Genomic DNA, 18096 nt, shown 5'->3' with positions numbered 1-18096 from the left:
TAAGGTACTCCGAATATGCCTTTTTGTTCATTAGAAATGTCTTTAAGACTTGGGTGTTTGCTGGTAATTAATGATGACCCGAATAACCGATAAGATCTAAATCAGTCTTTCTTACCCAACTAATTAGAAGGAAATAACTCAAATATCTGTTTATAGGAAAATAAAAGACAACTTTTTATTACCCAAAATGGTTTTGCACATTGTTGTGGCAATATTGTATCCAGTTAGGAAATGGACTTATCCAAAGACAAATGAAAATAGGTTCTTCAGGTGACCAAAACTGAATAATCACTATTTCCATGTTTCATTAGTTAAGATATAAAATACAATTAAAGAAAAATATTTTACATTAAAATCTTGGCTTTGTATGTTTTTTTAGAAGGAAAATACCTAGGGGTAGAAATTACCAGTGATTTCTTTTTACTTCTCAAACAACTAAACCATGCAACATTTATAAAAATGGAACTGTAAACACACTTATGTTCAAAAAGGTCACTATTCCTAGTGAATTAGTATACATTTTGACATTTTTCATCATATTTCTTTACCTTGAAAATTCTGCAGTATATTTAAAACTCACAAAGACTTCAATTCAAAGACAATACATTATCCTCATGTGAAGTAATATAAGCGAGTGTTTAGTTTCACAATGCATCATCATTTACCGGAACCTCCACAATGATTTTTTGGCAATAAACACCAAAACAAGTTATTCAGGAATTATAAACTAGGCCAAATAACATGTAGGTAGAGGAATCCCACCTACCTAAGGATTAACAGCTCTCAGGTCCAACTTCAAATGAAAGGTTTCTCCTCTAGACCTGAATTTTACTCTGCTGTTTCAGAAGGGACACTATCAGGGTCAGGGTCCCTGAGGAAATAGAAGACACACTCAAATTAGGATTGTCTGAGGAGGGTTCTATAAAAGGTTTGGTTTGGTTTTGTCTTTTTTTTTTTTTTTTAACAAAGGTAGGGGCAAGGATAAATGGGAACCACAAATACAGCCAGGACTAGTTACAACCACGCTCTCACTTCTCCCTTCATCTTGAAGGGATGAAATGAAGAAGCAGTTATTAAGATGTAGAGATGGAAAATGCATGGACAAGAAGGCCACCGTCCTCAGAGCTGAGACCTTCAGTAGAGGCCAGTCTGAGGGAACCGGCAAGGGGACTAGGGAAATAAACACCCCACCTCCTCGTACTTCCACCCCAGCTCCATCAGCCTTCCTGCCAGTCTACCAAGAGGGCAGGCAGAAAAGCTTGATGATGTAGCCCTACAAGTTGGAAAGCAGACCAGGCTCGTTCCGGCTTAGTCACTGATCTGGGTGGTCACTCACTGTTCAGTAGTCTGCACTGTTCAAAGTGTTCCTAGAGGATGGACAAAAGAGCTTATGAAAGACAAACGTGGGGAAGAGGGGTCTGGAGACTGTGGGGCTTAAGTATAAAATATAAAATGAGAAGAATAAGGTACTTTATTCTTCCACAGTGGGGATGCCACCTTGGGTTTATACTGTGGGGCAACACCTATGAATGAAACTCATGATAATACTTATCAGATGGATAAGGAGTTGAAGGGGGAAGTATCTCCAGCGGAAGCCAAAGCAGCCATCTCTGGTTTGAAAATATTCACATCTGACGAAATTTGGGCGATTAGAGATCACAGGAACCGGCAAGAAACGAATTGTTACAGCAGTTCAGGCTCTTGATTTTGGAGCCACAGTCTGATTTTATCAAAATTCTTATCCATCCAACGTATGTTTTCCTCAATGGTTTCAATTGTCTGTTGGACACAACGGAGCTGAGAACCATTTTCTTTCAAAGAGCTGAAGAATCCTTTTACCTTGTGAGGAAAAATTGGGTTTTTAAAATTTTGCTTTATTATGTTACACAAATAGAAGTTCAGGCTAGTTAAAACTGAAGCCAAAATTCCAGTATTTGTCAAAATTCTATATAGAAGGCAGCGCCAGGTGTCTGGATATGATTATGTACACAAACTGAAGCTACATGAAATGAGCTCATGCCTCATGATGTCAAGTTTTGTTTTCTCTTTGTACTTTTTGTATTCATTCACAGATGCCAGATTCTAAAAGACTTCACTGTTTACCATTTTATAATTAAGGTTTAATTGAGTGTGTCTAATGTCTGTTATATACACAGATGCAAACTTAACTTTTTTCAACATGACATCTAAAAAGCAGAATGTGCAGAGCATCGTCTTTGCCAAGCAAAACAGTTTCAACCACATAAGCACAGTCTTTCTCTGTGGGCCTGGCCTGTGTGTTGTGATAGAAACACTGTGGGGAATGAGGTTCTTAGCAAGTTACAGTGAGTGGTAATACGCCAAATTTGGCCAAGCTTTTGTTATCCTAAACCACAATTCATGTGTTGCTCCCTCCAGATAAAATCCATACAAAATTCTCCATGGTTTTAGAGAGATAAGAGACTCTTGGCTATCTCCTTGAAAATATCTTTGTTGTTTCATGGCTCGGTATCTTAACCCCTTTAAGCTCGCACGAGGGATAGGCTAGCTTTGCCATAGCGTTGATCATTGTGCTATTCTGTTTCACCTTAAAGGGTACTTAACCTTTTCCCATAAATTTTCACAGCATTAATCCATCAACTTTTGATTTTGTAGACAGGAAGCAAGTCTAGGCCAAGATGTAGTATTAATGCAGCATGAATTCCAGACAGTTAATTCCTTAAAAATCCATGTCAGAATATCATGTTATGAGTTTGGAAATAATAGGGTAAGAATGGATTTTTGAAAGATCAAATTCCAATTTTAATTGATGCAAGGTTATTTTAAAATTCTTAGTGCCATGAGCTGGAGGCATGCCCGCTGTAGTAACCTAGAACACATTTATTCTACTTCACTGTCTTGCCTTAAGTTGTAGCTCAAACTACTCTTTCATATTCTCAGAACTCAAGATTTATATTCAATTAAAAATCGCTTTGGGCGCTCTTCAACAATCAGACAACATCAGTAATTTTGCCAGTTGGTCAAATTATTTCATCCTGAAGGAGCCTGTCATAATGACACCACTAAAAACAGACCTGTGAGAGCTGTAACAAAGCCAGCTGTTAACTCTTGCTCTTCAATTTTTCCTGACCCAAAATTCTCTCTCCAATCTGCCTTGGGAAATGCTGCATCTCATCAGAGAATTTGATTCAAACCTGCCCCACTAGAACATTTCCTGTGCAGTAAACAGCATGCCATAGAGATAGAAAAACAGGTTAATCCTAACTTATCTGATCTTGAGCAAATGATTCAATTTCTCTGAGACTCAGTCACCTCATTTGTTAAACGAGGGTCACTTCTACGGAGCAGAGCACTGGTGACGCTGTAGTTATGTAACATGGGTCAAGTGCAGAACCTAAAACACTGCATGTATCAGGGACTCAGCCTCATCCATTTATTCATGAATATTTCCTCTGGTATTTATTCATCCTTTTGCCCTAATTACTGAGCTAGAACTGAGGATGAGGCAGTGAATCGGGCGAGCACCCTATCCTCATGGAGCTTACAGTCTACCTGGGGAGACAAGCAGTAAACTATTGTTACTATAAATATACTGCTGTGAAGAAAATAAACTGAGTCTATGACAGTAACTGAGGAGGGGGTGGCTTACTTTAGACATAGAGTGGTCAGGAAGGTGACACTTGAGCTGGAACCCCTAAAGGATAAAATGAGCCTTTCCAGTGGAAAGCTGGGGAAAGAACAAGCCAGTCAGAAGAGCAGAGGCTTAGAGACCAGAGAAACAGCTGGTGGCCCAGAACCAGGAGGAGGCTGAGTGGCTGGAGTGTTGTGAGAGTGAACAAGTAGCAAGTGAGAATTGGCCCGAGAGGTGGGCAGGAGTCAGGTCATCAGTCTTGTGCACATGGGAAGGAGAAGTTTGAAATTTATTGCAAGAGCATTAGGTCAGGTTTCAAGAAGAGGGTCGGTCATGGGCTGATTTTCAGTTTTAAATGCGGAAAATGGTTTAGTTAATGGCAAAGTGATAGGAGGGAGCCCAGTTAGGAGGCTATCACCATAGACCAGGCTAAAAATAGCAAAGGCTTGAACGGAGTAAGGGGCAGATACGTATGCCAGAGACAGAGCCAAGAGGACTTAAGGATGAATTAGTTGAGAGGCGAAGGAAGAGCGCAGGTGGACTCCTGTTTTAAATGTCAGTAGGGCGTGCTCTATTATAACATCTCGGGCTCCTTCATTTCAATGCCTTGCCTCAGGGTTTTGTACCTGATGTTTCCTGTGTACACAACACTCTCCTCTTAGATATGTGCATGTCCTTTACTACCTGCTCATATGTTCCCTAACCATCCTATGAAACAGCACCATTCCCTACCCCAGTCACTCTCATCCTTGCTTTATTCAGTCTTCAGTCTAACAGAGATTGATTGTAACTGTCTGATTCCCTCAGCAGAATCTAAGTTCTACGCAGGCAGGCGCTTTGTCTATTCTGTTCATCCTCATAGCTCAGAAATTAAAACCATGCCTGTCATATCATAAGAATGTAACGTCTCGAATGACTAAATGAGGAAACAAACGAATGAACAAGTGAATGAAATGTTTTGCTGGGCTATCGACAGCTGTCTAGCTAGTCACAGCCTATGACTGTCATCGCAGAGAATGCCTCTGCTTTAGACCTCGCTGGAGCTCAAGCCTGAAATATAATGTGCATGTTAATTTCACGAGCCTGGGTGAGGCCACTGAAAACTGGACAAAAGCTAGGGGATGTGACGTTTCTTTCACATTTTCAAAGCACTCTCCATATATTAAGCTAGATTATGGTGTGACTATACCATGGAACTATTTCTAAAAAATATTAGGATCTCACTTTTTATCTAAATGTAACATATTTTTAAGCAGTGTAGATTTGTTCTACAGCTTTACTATAGAAAATATCATTATAGAAGGGACACAAAACAACCATCCATGCATCAAATTCTTCAGAACTTAAGACTTGGAGAAAAGTCTACGTTTGTGGAAAACTTATATGTTCCATGGTTTCCTCTTACCAGACAATGAGAATAACTCATATTGTTTTCTCATTCTTCTTTGACTGCTAGGAAGCTGTGATAAATTTAGGATATAATCGCAATAAATTATCCTCAGCATAAATCCTTAATACAGTTACCTCTTTCCATTACGCAGCTTTTTGTTCTTTAACATTTCTTTTACACATGGACCTAATAAGTTGCCTAAAATTCTTTCTGAAAGTAGATGGCATATAAATAAGTGCAGGAAATCATGAACTTGCAGAGTGGAGAACTAGATCCCAGACCTGCCTCTTTTACAATAGAGAGACGATCGCTTCAGTTATTTATGCCCTTTAAGATCACTTTTACCATCCGAAAATGGGAACTAAGTGTTTCAAGTAATTTTAAGGCTTAAAATTTTTAATAGTAGGGCTAAGACTTCTTAATGTGTTTGGGAAGAGGCACAATTTTCACTTGTTCATTTGTAACTGATTTTCATTTATGTCAAAAACACCATATAGCATCCAAAAAGAATATCTACTAAGTGACAAAACCTGTCTCTCTAACTCATCACATCCTCATTTTGTTTATCCCATATTTATTAGCTAATTATCACTTAAATTTAAAAAGATTTTTTCGTTACCTCTTCAAGCCGTGCTCTTGTGGAGAATTGATTTGTTGTTCCCATTACCATGTAGGCTATGGAAGATGAGCCAAGTTCAAACCTAGAAATGGAAATTGTCAAAATACATTGTGAAATATTTATTCTTTTAACATATTTTTAAGTATCTCACATATGTTACAGCATTTAACTAAAAACTAGTTAGGCATGAAAAACACACATGATCCTCACCTTTCGATGGGTTAAGATCTAGTTGCAAAAAATATATACCAATATATACCAATAGCTAAACAAAAGGTAAAGCACCCCCCGCCCCCGTCACCAAAAAAAAAAAAAAAAAAAAAGAGAGAGAGAGAGAGGTAGTAATGCTACCAGAGTTAGACAAAGGCAGGTACGAACAAGTGAAAGTTCTGAGAAGGGAGGCTTCAGCTGGGTCAGTGGGTGCAGGAAAAAGACTGTTCCAGATGGAATGGGAAACTTGACTGTCCGGCTTCATTAGCTAGCAATGAATTAGAGGTTTATATTTTCTATGGATATTTCAAGTATCTCTACCTTCTGTCTTCAATCAAAAAAATGCCTTTAAGACTATTACTATTGTTTTACAAACAAAGCAAAAACAAAGCAAGGTTAAAGGAACTTTTCCAGTCATAGCATAATTTTTGGCACTACTTACTTTTCTACAAGTTTATTCCAGTTTTCCCTCAGAAACTGCCAGGCCAGTGGATATCCCACCGGGTTTCTACCAATAAATCTAAGAATATCTGGAAACTCTTGAGTCTTTATTATATCTCCCTTAAGACTTTGGTCTAGTAGCCTAGAATATTAAAAGAAGAAACGTTAGCAATGAACAGGCCCTGAAAAAGTTATGAATGATTTCAATAAAATCTGCAGGAAAAAAAGAGCTAATTTGCAATTAACAAACAAAAAAAGATAAATAGGTAACCAGAGGCCTGATAAACTCATTACAGCTACAAAATAAAAACTAACATATAGTGTTTATAATACCCATTCTCATCTATTCTCTCATTTGCTCATAAGCATAGCTTAAAAGGGTATATTTAATATATATATTTTTAAATGTTATTTTAAAAATACACATATATATTCCTTTAAATATTTTTCCTAACACCTGCTTTCTCCTAATTATCATACTCATTAGACATGTGCTCACTGGCATAAATGTTCCCAGCAGAATAGGCAATTCCTGGTCAGGATAGATGCTATAAGAACCTGATCTAATTTAATTCCTCTTGGCCACATGAACATGAGTGAATCACTCACCACTGAAGCTTTTCCTTATTTTGGCTAGTACAGAGGGCAAATTCAATTTGGTTTTTCTCAGTATTGGACAAAGAAGACTGATATTTCTTATAAAGAAAATCCCATCCTTCAGAGGTCTGGGCCCCCACGGCAAACACTGCCAAGGTCACATCACTGGGCAGTCTGTGAAAAAGAACACACCTGGTAAGAATCTGAGGCAAAGGAAGTGTGTTTGGTGCAGAATGGTGAGCAGTTATGAACTGATAAACTGGCCCCATTATCAGGGAAATATACCTAGAAATAGAAACAAAAATAACATCTTTCCTTGTTACACTTTATGGAAGAAGAGAAAGTAAAACGAGGTTGTAAGTAGCAGTCTCACAAATGTAATGTGAAATGCCACTTTTATAAATACCTAAGTATCTAACGTACTTTAATAATGCTGGGTGACTCAATAGGCAGTCACTTTTTAAGCCAAGAGAAAAAAATTAAACGACTCAAAAAGTAGTTCATGAACAGAAGTCAGGAATCCAGTAGGACCACTGTCAGCATTTCTTTAAATAGAAGCATGTATGCTGTTTGTTGGCTTAGTATATCCTAGATGGGATTTAAGCCCCAAATATGAAAGGAATTAAGTATAGCAAGAATTAAATTTCCAGCTATAGGAAGATCCTACTTTGCTTATTAGACCATGTCAGCAAATACTGTGCACCCTCTGTCAAGGACTCTGGAGGCCTCGGTGAGAGGCATTGCTTCTGTTCCTGTCCAGTTGGGCTTCCGTTCCTGTCCAGTTGGGCTTCTCAGTTCTGATAAGGTTTTGTATCCTTGGCTATACAAAATGGGAATTATTCTAATTCCATTGTAATTCTCCAGATATTTAACTTCTGTGTATAGAAGTTTGTTCCTAGGATTTCTTAAAACAAGGTGAGAGATACATAGATATATCTTAAAATTTTATTTTCCCAAAAAGAACAGCAGGGGAGACTTGTCTATTCTTTTTTTCTCTCACGACATGTAGTACTGATTATGGAATATAGAAAAGATACCCGTTATAGGAACAAACTGGTTGTTTGGTAAGGACAGACCTCAGATTTCCATTGGTTTCCTTCCACTCTCTGAAATAGCCTTCTGCCCTCTGCACGCAGGGCTGATACTTGCGCACACAGGCGAGGAGGAGGAGCTGACTCCGCAGCATTCTCTCTGAGACTGAGCCATCGTCAGTCCAAGTCTGTTTATCAATGAGGTTCCTCAGCAGCCTGATGAGAAAGGCCTATGGGAAAGCCACATGTGTCACCAGTACCATCCAAGGACATCTCTTATGTTAAATCTAATCTAATATACCCTCAAGCGATGGGGAATATTTTTTAAAGTTTAATGTAATGCTTATTTTTAAAACCATGCAGTTCTGTTTATATTTAATGATAAAAGGGGTCAGAAACAAGAAATAATGACTATTTTAGTGTTTATACAACAATCTTGTATAAATGTGTCCTTAAAATCAAGATAAACTGCTACTATTAAAACAAACTAAAAGAGACAGTTTATATGATTAAATTTTTAGAAAAAATTATACAACAGGACTTTATCACATTTTGCCAAAAATAACAGCTTTGTGCCTCTTCTTCAAGCACCTGAGTCTCAGAAAATCTTAATGACAATCATCATAATACAGAAGTAAAATAAAATAAAGGATCTACATTAAAAAGGGAATAACGTCCATGAAAATTAAGTACAAAACCTCATAGTGCTGTGCCTATTTTTAGTGCCAAAATAAAACCAAAGTCTTTGCTAGTCAATCCAAATACTGAGTTAATTTTGATTTACTTTAATATATATCAAGACATATATACGCACACAATGATAAGAACTCTTTTCCACACCCACACAAAAGCAAATCACTTACATAACTACTCAATTTATTTCAGGCTTTTACCTTGAATTGAGTTTCCACTTCATTCATATCTCTTTTCTCCATTAACTTATACATAGGTATCAGCTCATCCAAACCTTGGAACACGGGCATAATTTCAGTTTCATGTTTCAAGTACAAGGTTAAATCCAAGGCTTTTTCAATCGGTAGCTTTCCAATGCTGATTAGGAGACACCATGGTTAGTAGTTTAAAAAAAAAAATTCAGCAAAAAATCTTTTTGTTTCAAAAGACATTTTAACAACTTTCCAGCAAAAAAATTCGATCAGATATAAATGTCCCTTATAAATAGTTATATTAGCATCTTTTCTGTGGAGGAAGTTTCTCAAACAGCTAGGGCTAACTTGCGGTCAAGACAAAATGCAAGCATGTCAGTGTCTGTCCTATGAAATGCTGGACTGTGTGCTGAACTTCCAGAGAAAGATGGGGATTTTTATCAAAGATCTTGCTGGAAGCCTGGTAAGACAGTCTGCCACTTGGTCAACAGTGTGAGTCCCTGGGATCAATACATACTCTTCCCCATTCCAAAAAGAAACTGAATTTAGATATAAACTCTTCCTTATAGAAGGTTGGTATTAAAAGCCTCAGTGGTAGGGCATATGCTTATATAAGTAAACACAAAACCCTCTAAGATTTGAGCACTAGTATGCTATGGAGGGGAATAGTTTTAGGCATGAATAGCTAGGCAATCCGTGTCTTTATCCCCCATTGCTTTTTGTAACCTCGAAAAGACCCAGAAAAGGGCAAATGCAACATTTGGAGCAGAAGGACATAGGATATGATGAAAATTATAAATTATTCTTTCCCACCTAGGGGATTCCCCTTAGGACTTCAGTTCTTCCTAAAAGCTAAAGAAGTTTTGAGTTTCAAGCTTGTCAACCATTTCCTTAAAAATCATCACCATGGGGCAAAAATTAGAGTGAACACTATACTCAACAATGAAAAGGTCATTTGGTTGGGCCAAATTTTATGAGCTATAATCCATAAAGACATGGTGAAGTCCTGGTATCTGGGTAGGGAGGGAGGAATCCCTCCTTTAGTAAAGAGATGATGCAAACAACTTGGGTTTGGGCCACTGGGTCTTCTGAGAAGGCGTTACGGTTGTTAAAGACCCAGCAAGGAAAAAAACTGATGTGTTATAGCAGGCCTGAGAACGTGTAGGACCAGGCTCCAGGGACTAGGCAAGGGGCTCCTCCAGGATATTGATCACACTTGTGCCTCAGTGTGATCTGACTTGTTAATGGAAAAGATTAAAATACAGATTCCGTCCTTTACCTTAGCCAGCAAACACAGACCAGAGGTTAACCATACAGCTTAAAGCAACCTTGGATTATTAGAAGAATTTAGGAGAAAACATCCTTCGACTTATTAGCAATCAATAATATTCATCTTTAGAAATTACGAAAGCAGATGATAACACCTGCTTTCAGAACTAAATCAAGACCCTGAGGAGCTTGTATTACCTGACAAGCTGAAATGCATTGTTAATGAGACTGGCTCGATCATTACTGCTGACTGATGTGTGTGTTTCTTTTAAAAGGCCAGTCAAAGAATCCCATCCATCATCCTCATAATGCACAATGTAATAGCCATTCATTCCCACATTAAATTTGATCCATTCCACCTCTTCTGGGAGGATGAGCACATCTAGAGCAAATAAAATAAATCATAGCTTCATTTTCTCTCAACTGATGAAAGCTCTTCTGATCACAGACTGGACCACACAACTCAAAGGCAAGTTCAATACTGAACAATTTCAACACTGGAATGAGTTTCATATTGAATACATTTCTTTTAGAAACCAGAAAACAGCTTCCCAATAGACAAAAGCCAACACTAGTTTCAGACATCAATTCTGTGAGATTAATAGATCTATGAGAAGAATGCAGCCATGTTCCAGGCCATACATACTACATAACCCAGCAGTGTTAACAAAGTAATGGAGAATTTTCACTAGTAAGCTCTCCCTCTTCATAACTCAACTGTTTTAATCTCTACCTGGCAAGAAACTAGCCTTTTTTTCCCAACTAGGCAGTATTTTCAAACCTATATCCTTCCCTGGAAATTGAAAACTAAGCATTTGCTGAGGATAAAGACTGGCCTGATTCTTTTGTTTTAACCAAGATAAATAAGCAAAGTATCTAAATCCTGTACAATTCTGTGGTTCTGCCCTAAATTAACCTAGTTACTTTCCCAAGAAACTACCTGTTTTTGTCTTCAGCAAAAATTTGTGGGCGGAGTCTGATTTGCTGGTGATGAACGTCAATGGAACATGCCACAGATACCTAAAAGAACGGAGGATGAATGGTTCATTTGTTAATTCAATTTAACAAGCAGGTACTAAATCACCTGTCATGTGTCAGGCACTAGCTAGTTTAAGAAAGAATGGAACCAAAACTGCAATAGCCAGGAGATTAAAACATCCCCAGCCTGTTTTCCAAGGACTATGCATCCTTCTTGAGCCACTTGAGTAGAGCCAGGAATTTGGGCTCAGGTGAGCCCTGTCAGCCTATACAGTGTTTGGCTGATTGGCGTTAAGAGGGCTTATTTTAAAAATTGTGGCCACTAGTAGTGTCATATACACAGAACATAAAGTTTCTAGGGAATTCCTACTGGAATGCATAATCGGAACCGGATCATGAAGAAACAGCTGAAACCCAAATCAGAGGATATTCTGCCAAATAAATGGCCTGTTTTTGCCAAAAATGTCAAGATCAAGAAAGACAAAGACTGAGGAGCAGTTTCAAGGAAAAAGGACTAAAGAAATGTGACAATTAATACAGTGTAATCCTAATACTGAATTCTGAACTAGAATTTTTTTCTTTTGCTATAAATATATTATCAAGACAGTTGGAAAAATCGAAATAAGGTTTGTAGATCAGGTAATAGTATTGTATCAAGTTCATTTCGTAACTGATAACTGTGCTGTGGTTATATAAGTGAATATTATTTTTTAAGAACTACTACACCGAAATATTTTGGGGTAAAGGAAAATCATATCCACAATTTACTCTCAGTTTATTTATATATATATATATATGTATGTATGTATGTATATGTAGAGATATATAAAGAGAGCGTATTTTTTTGAACTCAGATATTTTATGTTTTATGTCTGTATCTATACAGACATAGAACAATGTATAAAGAAGGTGAGAAAGAATGATAAAGCAAATGTGGTAAACAACATATAGCTGGGTAAAGAATATATGGGAATTCTTTGCACTCTGCTTGCAATTGATCCATAAATCTAAAATTATTTCAAAATAAAAAAAAAAAAAACCTTTAACTAGTGTCCATCTAGGGTCAAATTGCAGTGGGCTCATTTCCTGTGATGTCCTTCCATAGCATTAAGCAGACAACAGTTTTAGGATTTAATTTAAACTTCCAAAGAAGAGAATCAAGTCTTCCATAATTCTCAGAAATCACCTAAATGTTTGTTCTAGCTCCAACCCAAATGCAAGGTACTATTTGTAATTTAGGTGCAATTACTTAGATTGGAGCTGCTTTCAAGCAAGTCACCGGAAATTACCATCCTATCAAACTATAAAACATGAAAATGTTAATATAATTATATATCATTAGCTTTACTGAGATGAACCAAGATTTAGAGCTACCTTCAATCTCCTGGGGAGATGGTGGTATATAAGTCAACTTTATAGAATACATAGATTTGATTGAAATGTTTCAGAACTAAAGATAAAGGCATTATTTCAAAAATAAGTTTTTATCCTACAAAGCAGATGTTACCTAGGCAACAAAATGAGGTTTTCTCCAGGAACCTTACCCAGTTTCTGTAGTGTCATTGGCTCCTTTCATATAGTGCTCTTGCTTCATGTGTACATTCCTCCCTCTCACTGTGATGGTTATCAGGGGAAAGCCCTTCTGCAGTGTCCAGGTGTTCATCATGGTCTTCACATCAAGGCCTTCCTGCTGCCAGTGCTGGTTTATACAGAAAAAGGCAAATGCATGACTCACTTAGACCCAACTCTAAGATGAGACAGAACCCAAGCTTATGCTCACAGAGCTGCTATCAGTTGATAATCACCTCTGTGAAGCTCTTCCTCATCCCTTCCTCTACTCCCTAACCCCTCCTGACCCTACTCCCTTTCCCCCATCTCCAGCTATAGCATGCTCTCTGTTAAAGCACTGGCTGTTTACTTTCCATTCTCTTCCTCTACATGTGTACGTCTTGAGAATAGATACCACATCTGATTCTACTGGGCATATCCTGGGCTTGACACCAGGCACAAAGCAGGCATGTGAGTGAGTGAATGAAAGTAGAGAAGGGAGAGTGGCCAGGTGTCCAACACCTATGTAATTATGCTGGCTTTTAGATGAGCAAGGTGGGAAAAATGTTCAGTCAAGAGCCTGTACTTCCAAAGTGATAACACCCAGATGGCCCACACTCAAGTCACGAACTCAAAGGAACATAGTCTGATACTACAAAAGCTTTGCAGAAATATTTAAGAGCTAGTAAAAGGATAAAATATGTTTGAGAACAAACCTAGAAACTACTGAATAAAATGATCTCTAAAAACAAAAAAGTCAAGAATATAGAATCCTGCTAAATCTCCAGAGAATCCCTTGGCTGCCTATGAAAATATTTATCCAGATAGACTCAGACTGTTTTGTAACTAAGATGTTATGAATTCTTTACAGCTGATTTGTTAAAAACATGAGTTAGATCTAAATTCAAATCCCCACTCTGAAATTTACTAACCACATGCCTCTGGATTTCTCATTCTCATCTGTAAAAATAGGGATAACAGTACCCTACTCATAGGTTTATTGTGAAGAGTGATGGAGATCACACACATAAGTGCTTAGTATGTGCCTGATACATAGTAAGTGCTCAAGAATTCTTACTGCCATTATTTTTTTCACAAATAAAGAGCTATAAAAACGATTAACATACCCTGACTGATACAGCCCTAACTTCCCAGAACAGAAACATGTCATAAATTCACTGCTTCACAGAGAGTGAAGCTGAAGAAACTAGTGTCAAATAGACATGTTACGAAATAAGGCTGTGCAGCTCCCTTGCGTAGATAATTTTTAAGAAAAATTGATGAAGGTTGTCAGTCTAGCAGAGTTTAAACACAGTCTTATCTAGGGTGAGGGTGATATAATCAAGGACCTCAGAAAGACTGGCACAGAGTCATCCTTCAAAGGCTATGGAGTAAAAGCATGTGCTGAAGGGTAATGTGTACAGATGGAAAAACTTACTGAAGACAAGGATGAACGATGACTTCCAGAGCAAAAGCCATCCATCCTCTGTGTGCTATCTGTAGGGCAAATCTAAAAAGCAAAAATATACACATCACTCTCAATTCTGTAGAAAACATTCATGATTCTTCTCAGAAGGATTAATACAGTGCAGAAAAAAAAAATCATAAGCCTGTCAATTCCAAATGTACAAATACACAAAAACATACTCACACTTGCCATACTATTCCACAGGTCCTCGTTTTTTGTGTTTTTATAGCTATACTTCTGGAGATACTGTATGATACCGTTTTTAAATGCCTCAGCGCCAAGATAATCCCTTAGCATATTCAAAATACAAGCTCCCTGAAAAGACAATATAAATAAGTTTTAGCTATAGCTTAGATTGAATCTAGTCAACCATCACACTTCATTTTGGAATAATTCCTTTAGTGTGAAACATTTTTAAATGGCGATTTAAAACAATTAGAGAAAGTAAGTTAAACTTTGTCCTGATGAGCCAGGGGATAGAACATGACTAGTCTTAATCCTCCGAGGACTATTATTTTCTATCAATAACCAAGCCTTCTTGTGGGACAAACTAACACTGCCTATCAGCTCCCCTTATTCACAGGTGAGTGGACCTTGAACCACCACATGGCTTTCCCACTGCCACTCCGGGGCAGGAGTCACAAGAAGGAGAGGAGGAGGAGGTACAAGAAGAGGTGAAAGCAGAGGTGAGTACCAGGTGAGGAATGGTGGAGCCCAGGCAGCTTGGAGAATAGAGGACAGGGAGGGCAAGAGCAGCAGTGAAAAGGGGAGCAGGAAATTCTGTATTCCAGTGTTAGGAGCTCTTTTCCCTTCTCGTTACTGTTGATTGTGGGTCACACACTCAAATACCTCGAATGGCCAGAGTGGCGACATAATGAAGTAGTCCAAAGTCAAGAAAAGTGCTCTTTGATATTTTCCCCCTGCACTTTTTTAAATAGAAATTTCTAACCACGAGGAATTTCCTTTCTCTTTCTCTCTTCCCCTCTTTTAACATACCACCCTCTTTTAAATCATCTTTTTCTAAGAAATTATGATTCCCTCTTCCTAGAAAGCCCTTCCTACTTCTTTTTGAGAAATCCTCAATGTATCATTTAATATATAACTTGAAGTCTCCTTTCTGGGAGAATTTCTTAGGTTCCCTCAGGGTAGAGGTAGTTAGTGTGTGTGTGTGTGTGTGTGTGTGTGTGTGTGTCTGTCTCTCTCTTTCTTTCTCTTTCTCTCTCTCTCTCTCTCTCTCTCTCTCTCTCTCTCTCCTGAAGGAAGTGCATATACCTGCAAATAAGATTGGTACTTTAATTTTATTGAAATGTAACTGACATAACATTAGTTTCAGGTGTACATGATTAAATATTTGTACCTATTGCAAAATGACCATAACTCTAGTTCACATCTGTCACCATATACTTACAAATTTTTTTCTTGTGATAAGATCTTAAGACACTTAAGATCTAGTCTCTTAGCAACTTTCAAACATGCAATTCTTCATTAACTAGTCACCATGCTATACATCACAAACCCATGACTTTTATAGTTTGTACCTTCTGATTTCCTTGACCCATTTTGCCTACCTCCCATCACCTGCATCTGGCAACCACCCATCTGTTCTGTGTCTATGAACTTATATTTTTTAATGTTCCACATATGAGATGATATTTGTCTCTCACTTATTTCACTTAGCATGACACCCTCTAAGTCCATCCATGTTGTTGCAAATGGAAAGGCTTCATTCTTTGTGGCTGAATAATATTCCATTGCATACACCCTTTATCCAGTTATCCATCAAAGGACATTTAGGTTGTTTCCATATCTTGGCTATTATAAGTAACGTTGCAATGTGAAGTTAGTGTCTTCATTTTCTTTGGAAATGAAGCATTGCTGGATCATACAATAGTTCCATTTTTAATTTTTGAGGAACCCCATACTACTTTCCGTAGTGCCTTCACCAATTTACATTCCCACCAACAGTGTACTATGGTTTGCTTTTCGCCAACACTTTGTCTTTTTCATAGCAGGCATTCTAATAGGTGCGAGGTGATATCTCATTGAGGTTTTGATTTGCATTTCCCTGATTAGTGATGCTGAGGATCTTTTCGTGTACCTGTTATGTCTTCTTTGGAAAATGTCTGTTTAGTTCCTCTGCTCATTTTTAATCAGATTGATTCTGTTACTGAGTTGTATGAGTCCTTACTATATTTTGAATATCAATCCCTTATTAGATATCATTTTCAAATATTTTTCCATTCCATAGGTGGTTTTCATTTTCTTTCTTTTGCTGCACAGAAGCTTTTTAATTTGATGTAAATCTCGTTTTTGCTTTTGTCACTTATACTTCTGGCGTCACGTACAAAAGACCGTTGCCAAGACCCACGTCAAGGAGCTTTTCCCCTATGTTCTCTTTCAGGAGTTTTATGGTTTCTGGTCTTACATTTAAGTCTTTAACCATTTTGAGCTAATTTTTGTGAGTGGCGTAAGATAGGGGTCCAGTTTCATTCTTTTGCATGTAGCTGTCCTATTTTCCCAATACCATTTATTGAAGAGACTGTCCTTTCTCATAATATATTCTTAGCTCCTTTGTCATAAATTGGCCATATATGTGTGTTTATTTCTGGATTCTATTCTGTTCCATTGACCTACATGTCTGTTTATAGCTGTTTTTATCTCCCCTGCTCTACTATAAAAACATGCTAGAAATACTGTTTGCGGCAAACAATAGCCAATGTAATGATAAATGACACATTCTCTGGCTCCGTAGAAGACAAGAGAAATGGTTGGGAACAGAAGTGGTGAAAAAGCTGAACTTTGATCTCACAAAAAAGGAGCCATTGACTTAGCTTCAGCCTATGTTGCCAAGGGAAATACAGGCCCAGTGTAACCAGAACCCTCCTTAATTCACCCCCAAGATAACCCAGAAATCTGATTATATAACATTTCCCAATTATTAAATGTTGGCAGCAATTTCCAATTCTGTTGTTAAATACATTGTGCAGGATGATACCATATGGTTAACCAGTGGTCCCCAACCTTTTTGGCATTAGGGGCCAGTGCTCCTCTGAGAATCTAATGCTTGACGATGGAGCTGAGGCGTTGATGCTAGCACTGGGGAGCGGCTGCAAACACAGATGAAGCTTTGTTCCCTTGCCCACTGCTCACCTTCTGTGTGACCCAGTTCCTAACAGGCCACAGACTAGTACTGATACGCAGCCCGGGGATTTAACCCTAGTTAAACAATACAAACCATTCTCGAAGGCACTGAAAGGTAAGCTACACAAGAGCAAGAATTTTTGCCTAGTATAAAATCAATGCTCAATACAGATTTGTTGAATAATAAATAAAAGGCAGAGTTCTTGTAGACATGAATTTTCAATTTATGACAGAGTAAATGGAGAACTGACTATAATATAATCTTTAGGATTATGAGCCAAATTGCAAATTAGACCTAAATGAGTGAACTCCAGCCAGCATGGGTCAGAATAGAAGGCATTCAATCTGGGGTGCTCCTTATGAAGGGAAACCCAAACCACGACGTTGTCTATAACCTCTCTATCCCAGTATTTATAAGTTTAGTGTCCAAACTGCACCCTTATAATCCATTTTTACCTTTTCATAAGAAACATCATCAAACATCTCCCGAATCTGAGCAGGATTCTCTACAGGTGTGGACACAGGGTGTGAGGAATTCAATGCATCTACTTCCATTGCATTAAAACACTTGCCAAAGAAATAATCTCCCTATTGAGACACACAAAAAAAGACAATATCACCTATGATTTATATTTAGATGAAAAATATGAAAAGACAAAGGTTTGATCTGGGGTTATAGGTTTATACTTCAAACTTCTGGTCCAATGTATTCCATATTTATATAATTTACAAAATGAAATAATATTTGTCTTCTAAAGAGCATCCAAGAAATAATGACTTTAGGTAAACATTTTAGATTTCTTTCATCTTAAATATCTACTGCTTTAGAATAAAGAAAATTTCATATTAACTTAAAACCATTAAGCCTATAAACAGCAACAAACCAAAAAACTAAAATGTATAGTGACTT

At 37.6% G+C, this 18096-nt stretch overlaps 1 protein-coding gene across 2 annotated transcripts in view; it reads right to left on the bottom strand.

Annotated features, from left to right (window-relative positions):
• Positions 1-149: 149 nt before the first annotated feature.
• The window catches only part of ERAP1 (endoplasmic reticulum aminopeptidase 1), a 32853-nt gene continuing 14906 nt past the window's right edge, over positions 150-18096 (bottom strand). Inside the window, exons 8-19 of one of the 2 annotated variants that reach the window (XM_016159772.2) lie at positions 17643-17774; positions 14229-14360; positions 14016-14087; positions 12574-12728; positions 10992-11071; positions 10250-10433; positions 8792-8948; positions 7944-8128; positions 6880-7041; positions 6272-6412; positions 5620-5701; positions 150-1839 (exon numbers count right to left, since the gene is read on the bottom strand). In XM_016159772.2, the coding sequence (XP_016015258.2) occupies positions 1684-1839; positions 5620-5701; positions 6272-6412; positions 6880-7041; positions 7944-8128; positions 8792-8948; positions 10250-10433; positions 10992-11071; positions 12574-12728; positions 14016-14087; positions 14229-14360; positions 17643-17774 (1638 nt within the window). In that variant the 3' untranslated portion in view covers positions 150-1683. The remainder of the gene's footprint in view (positions 1840-5619; positions 5702-6271; positions 6413-6879; positions 7042-7943; positions 8129-8791; positions 8949-10249; positions 10434-10991; positions 11072-12573; positions 12729-14015; positions 14088-14228; positions 14361-17642; positions 17775-18096) is intronic. The other variant, XM_016159773.2, reaches the window with a different exon arrangement.

Source organism: Rousettus aegyptiacus, unplaced genomic scaffold, assembly GCF_014176215.1.
Source record: "Rousettus aegyptiacus isolate mRouAeg1 unplaced genomic scaffold, mRouAeg1.p scaffold_m13_p_8, whole genome shotgun sequence".
Lineage (NCBI taxonomy): Eukaryota > Metazoa > Chordata > Mammalia > Chiroptera > Pteropodidae > Rousettus > Rousettus aegyptiacus.
This window is presented reverse-complemented; position numbering and strand designations above follow the sequence as displayed.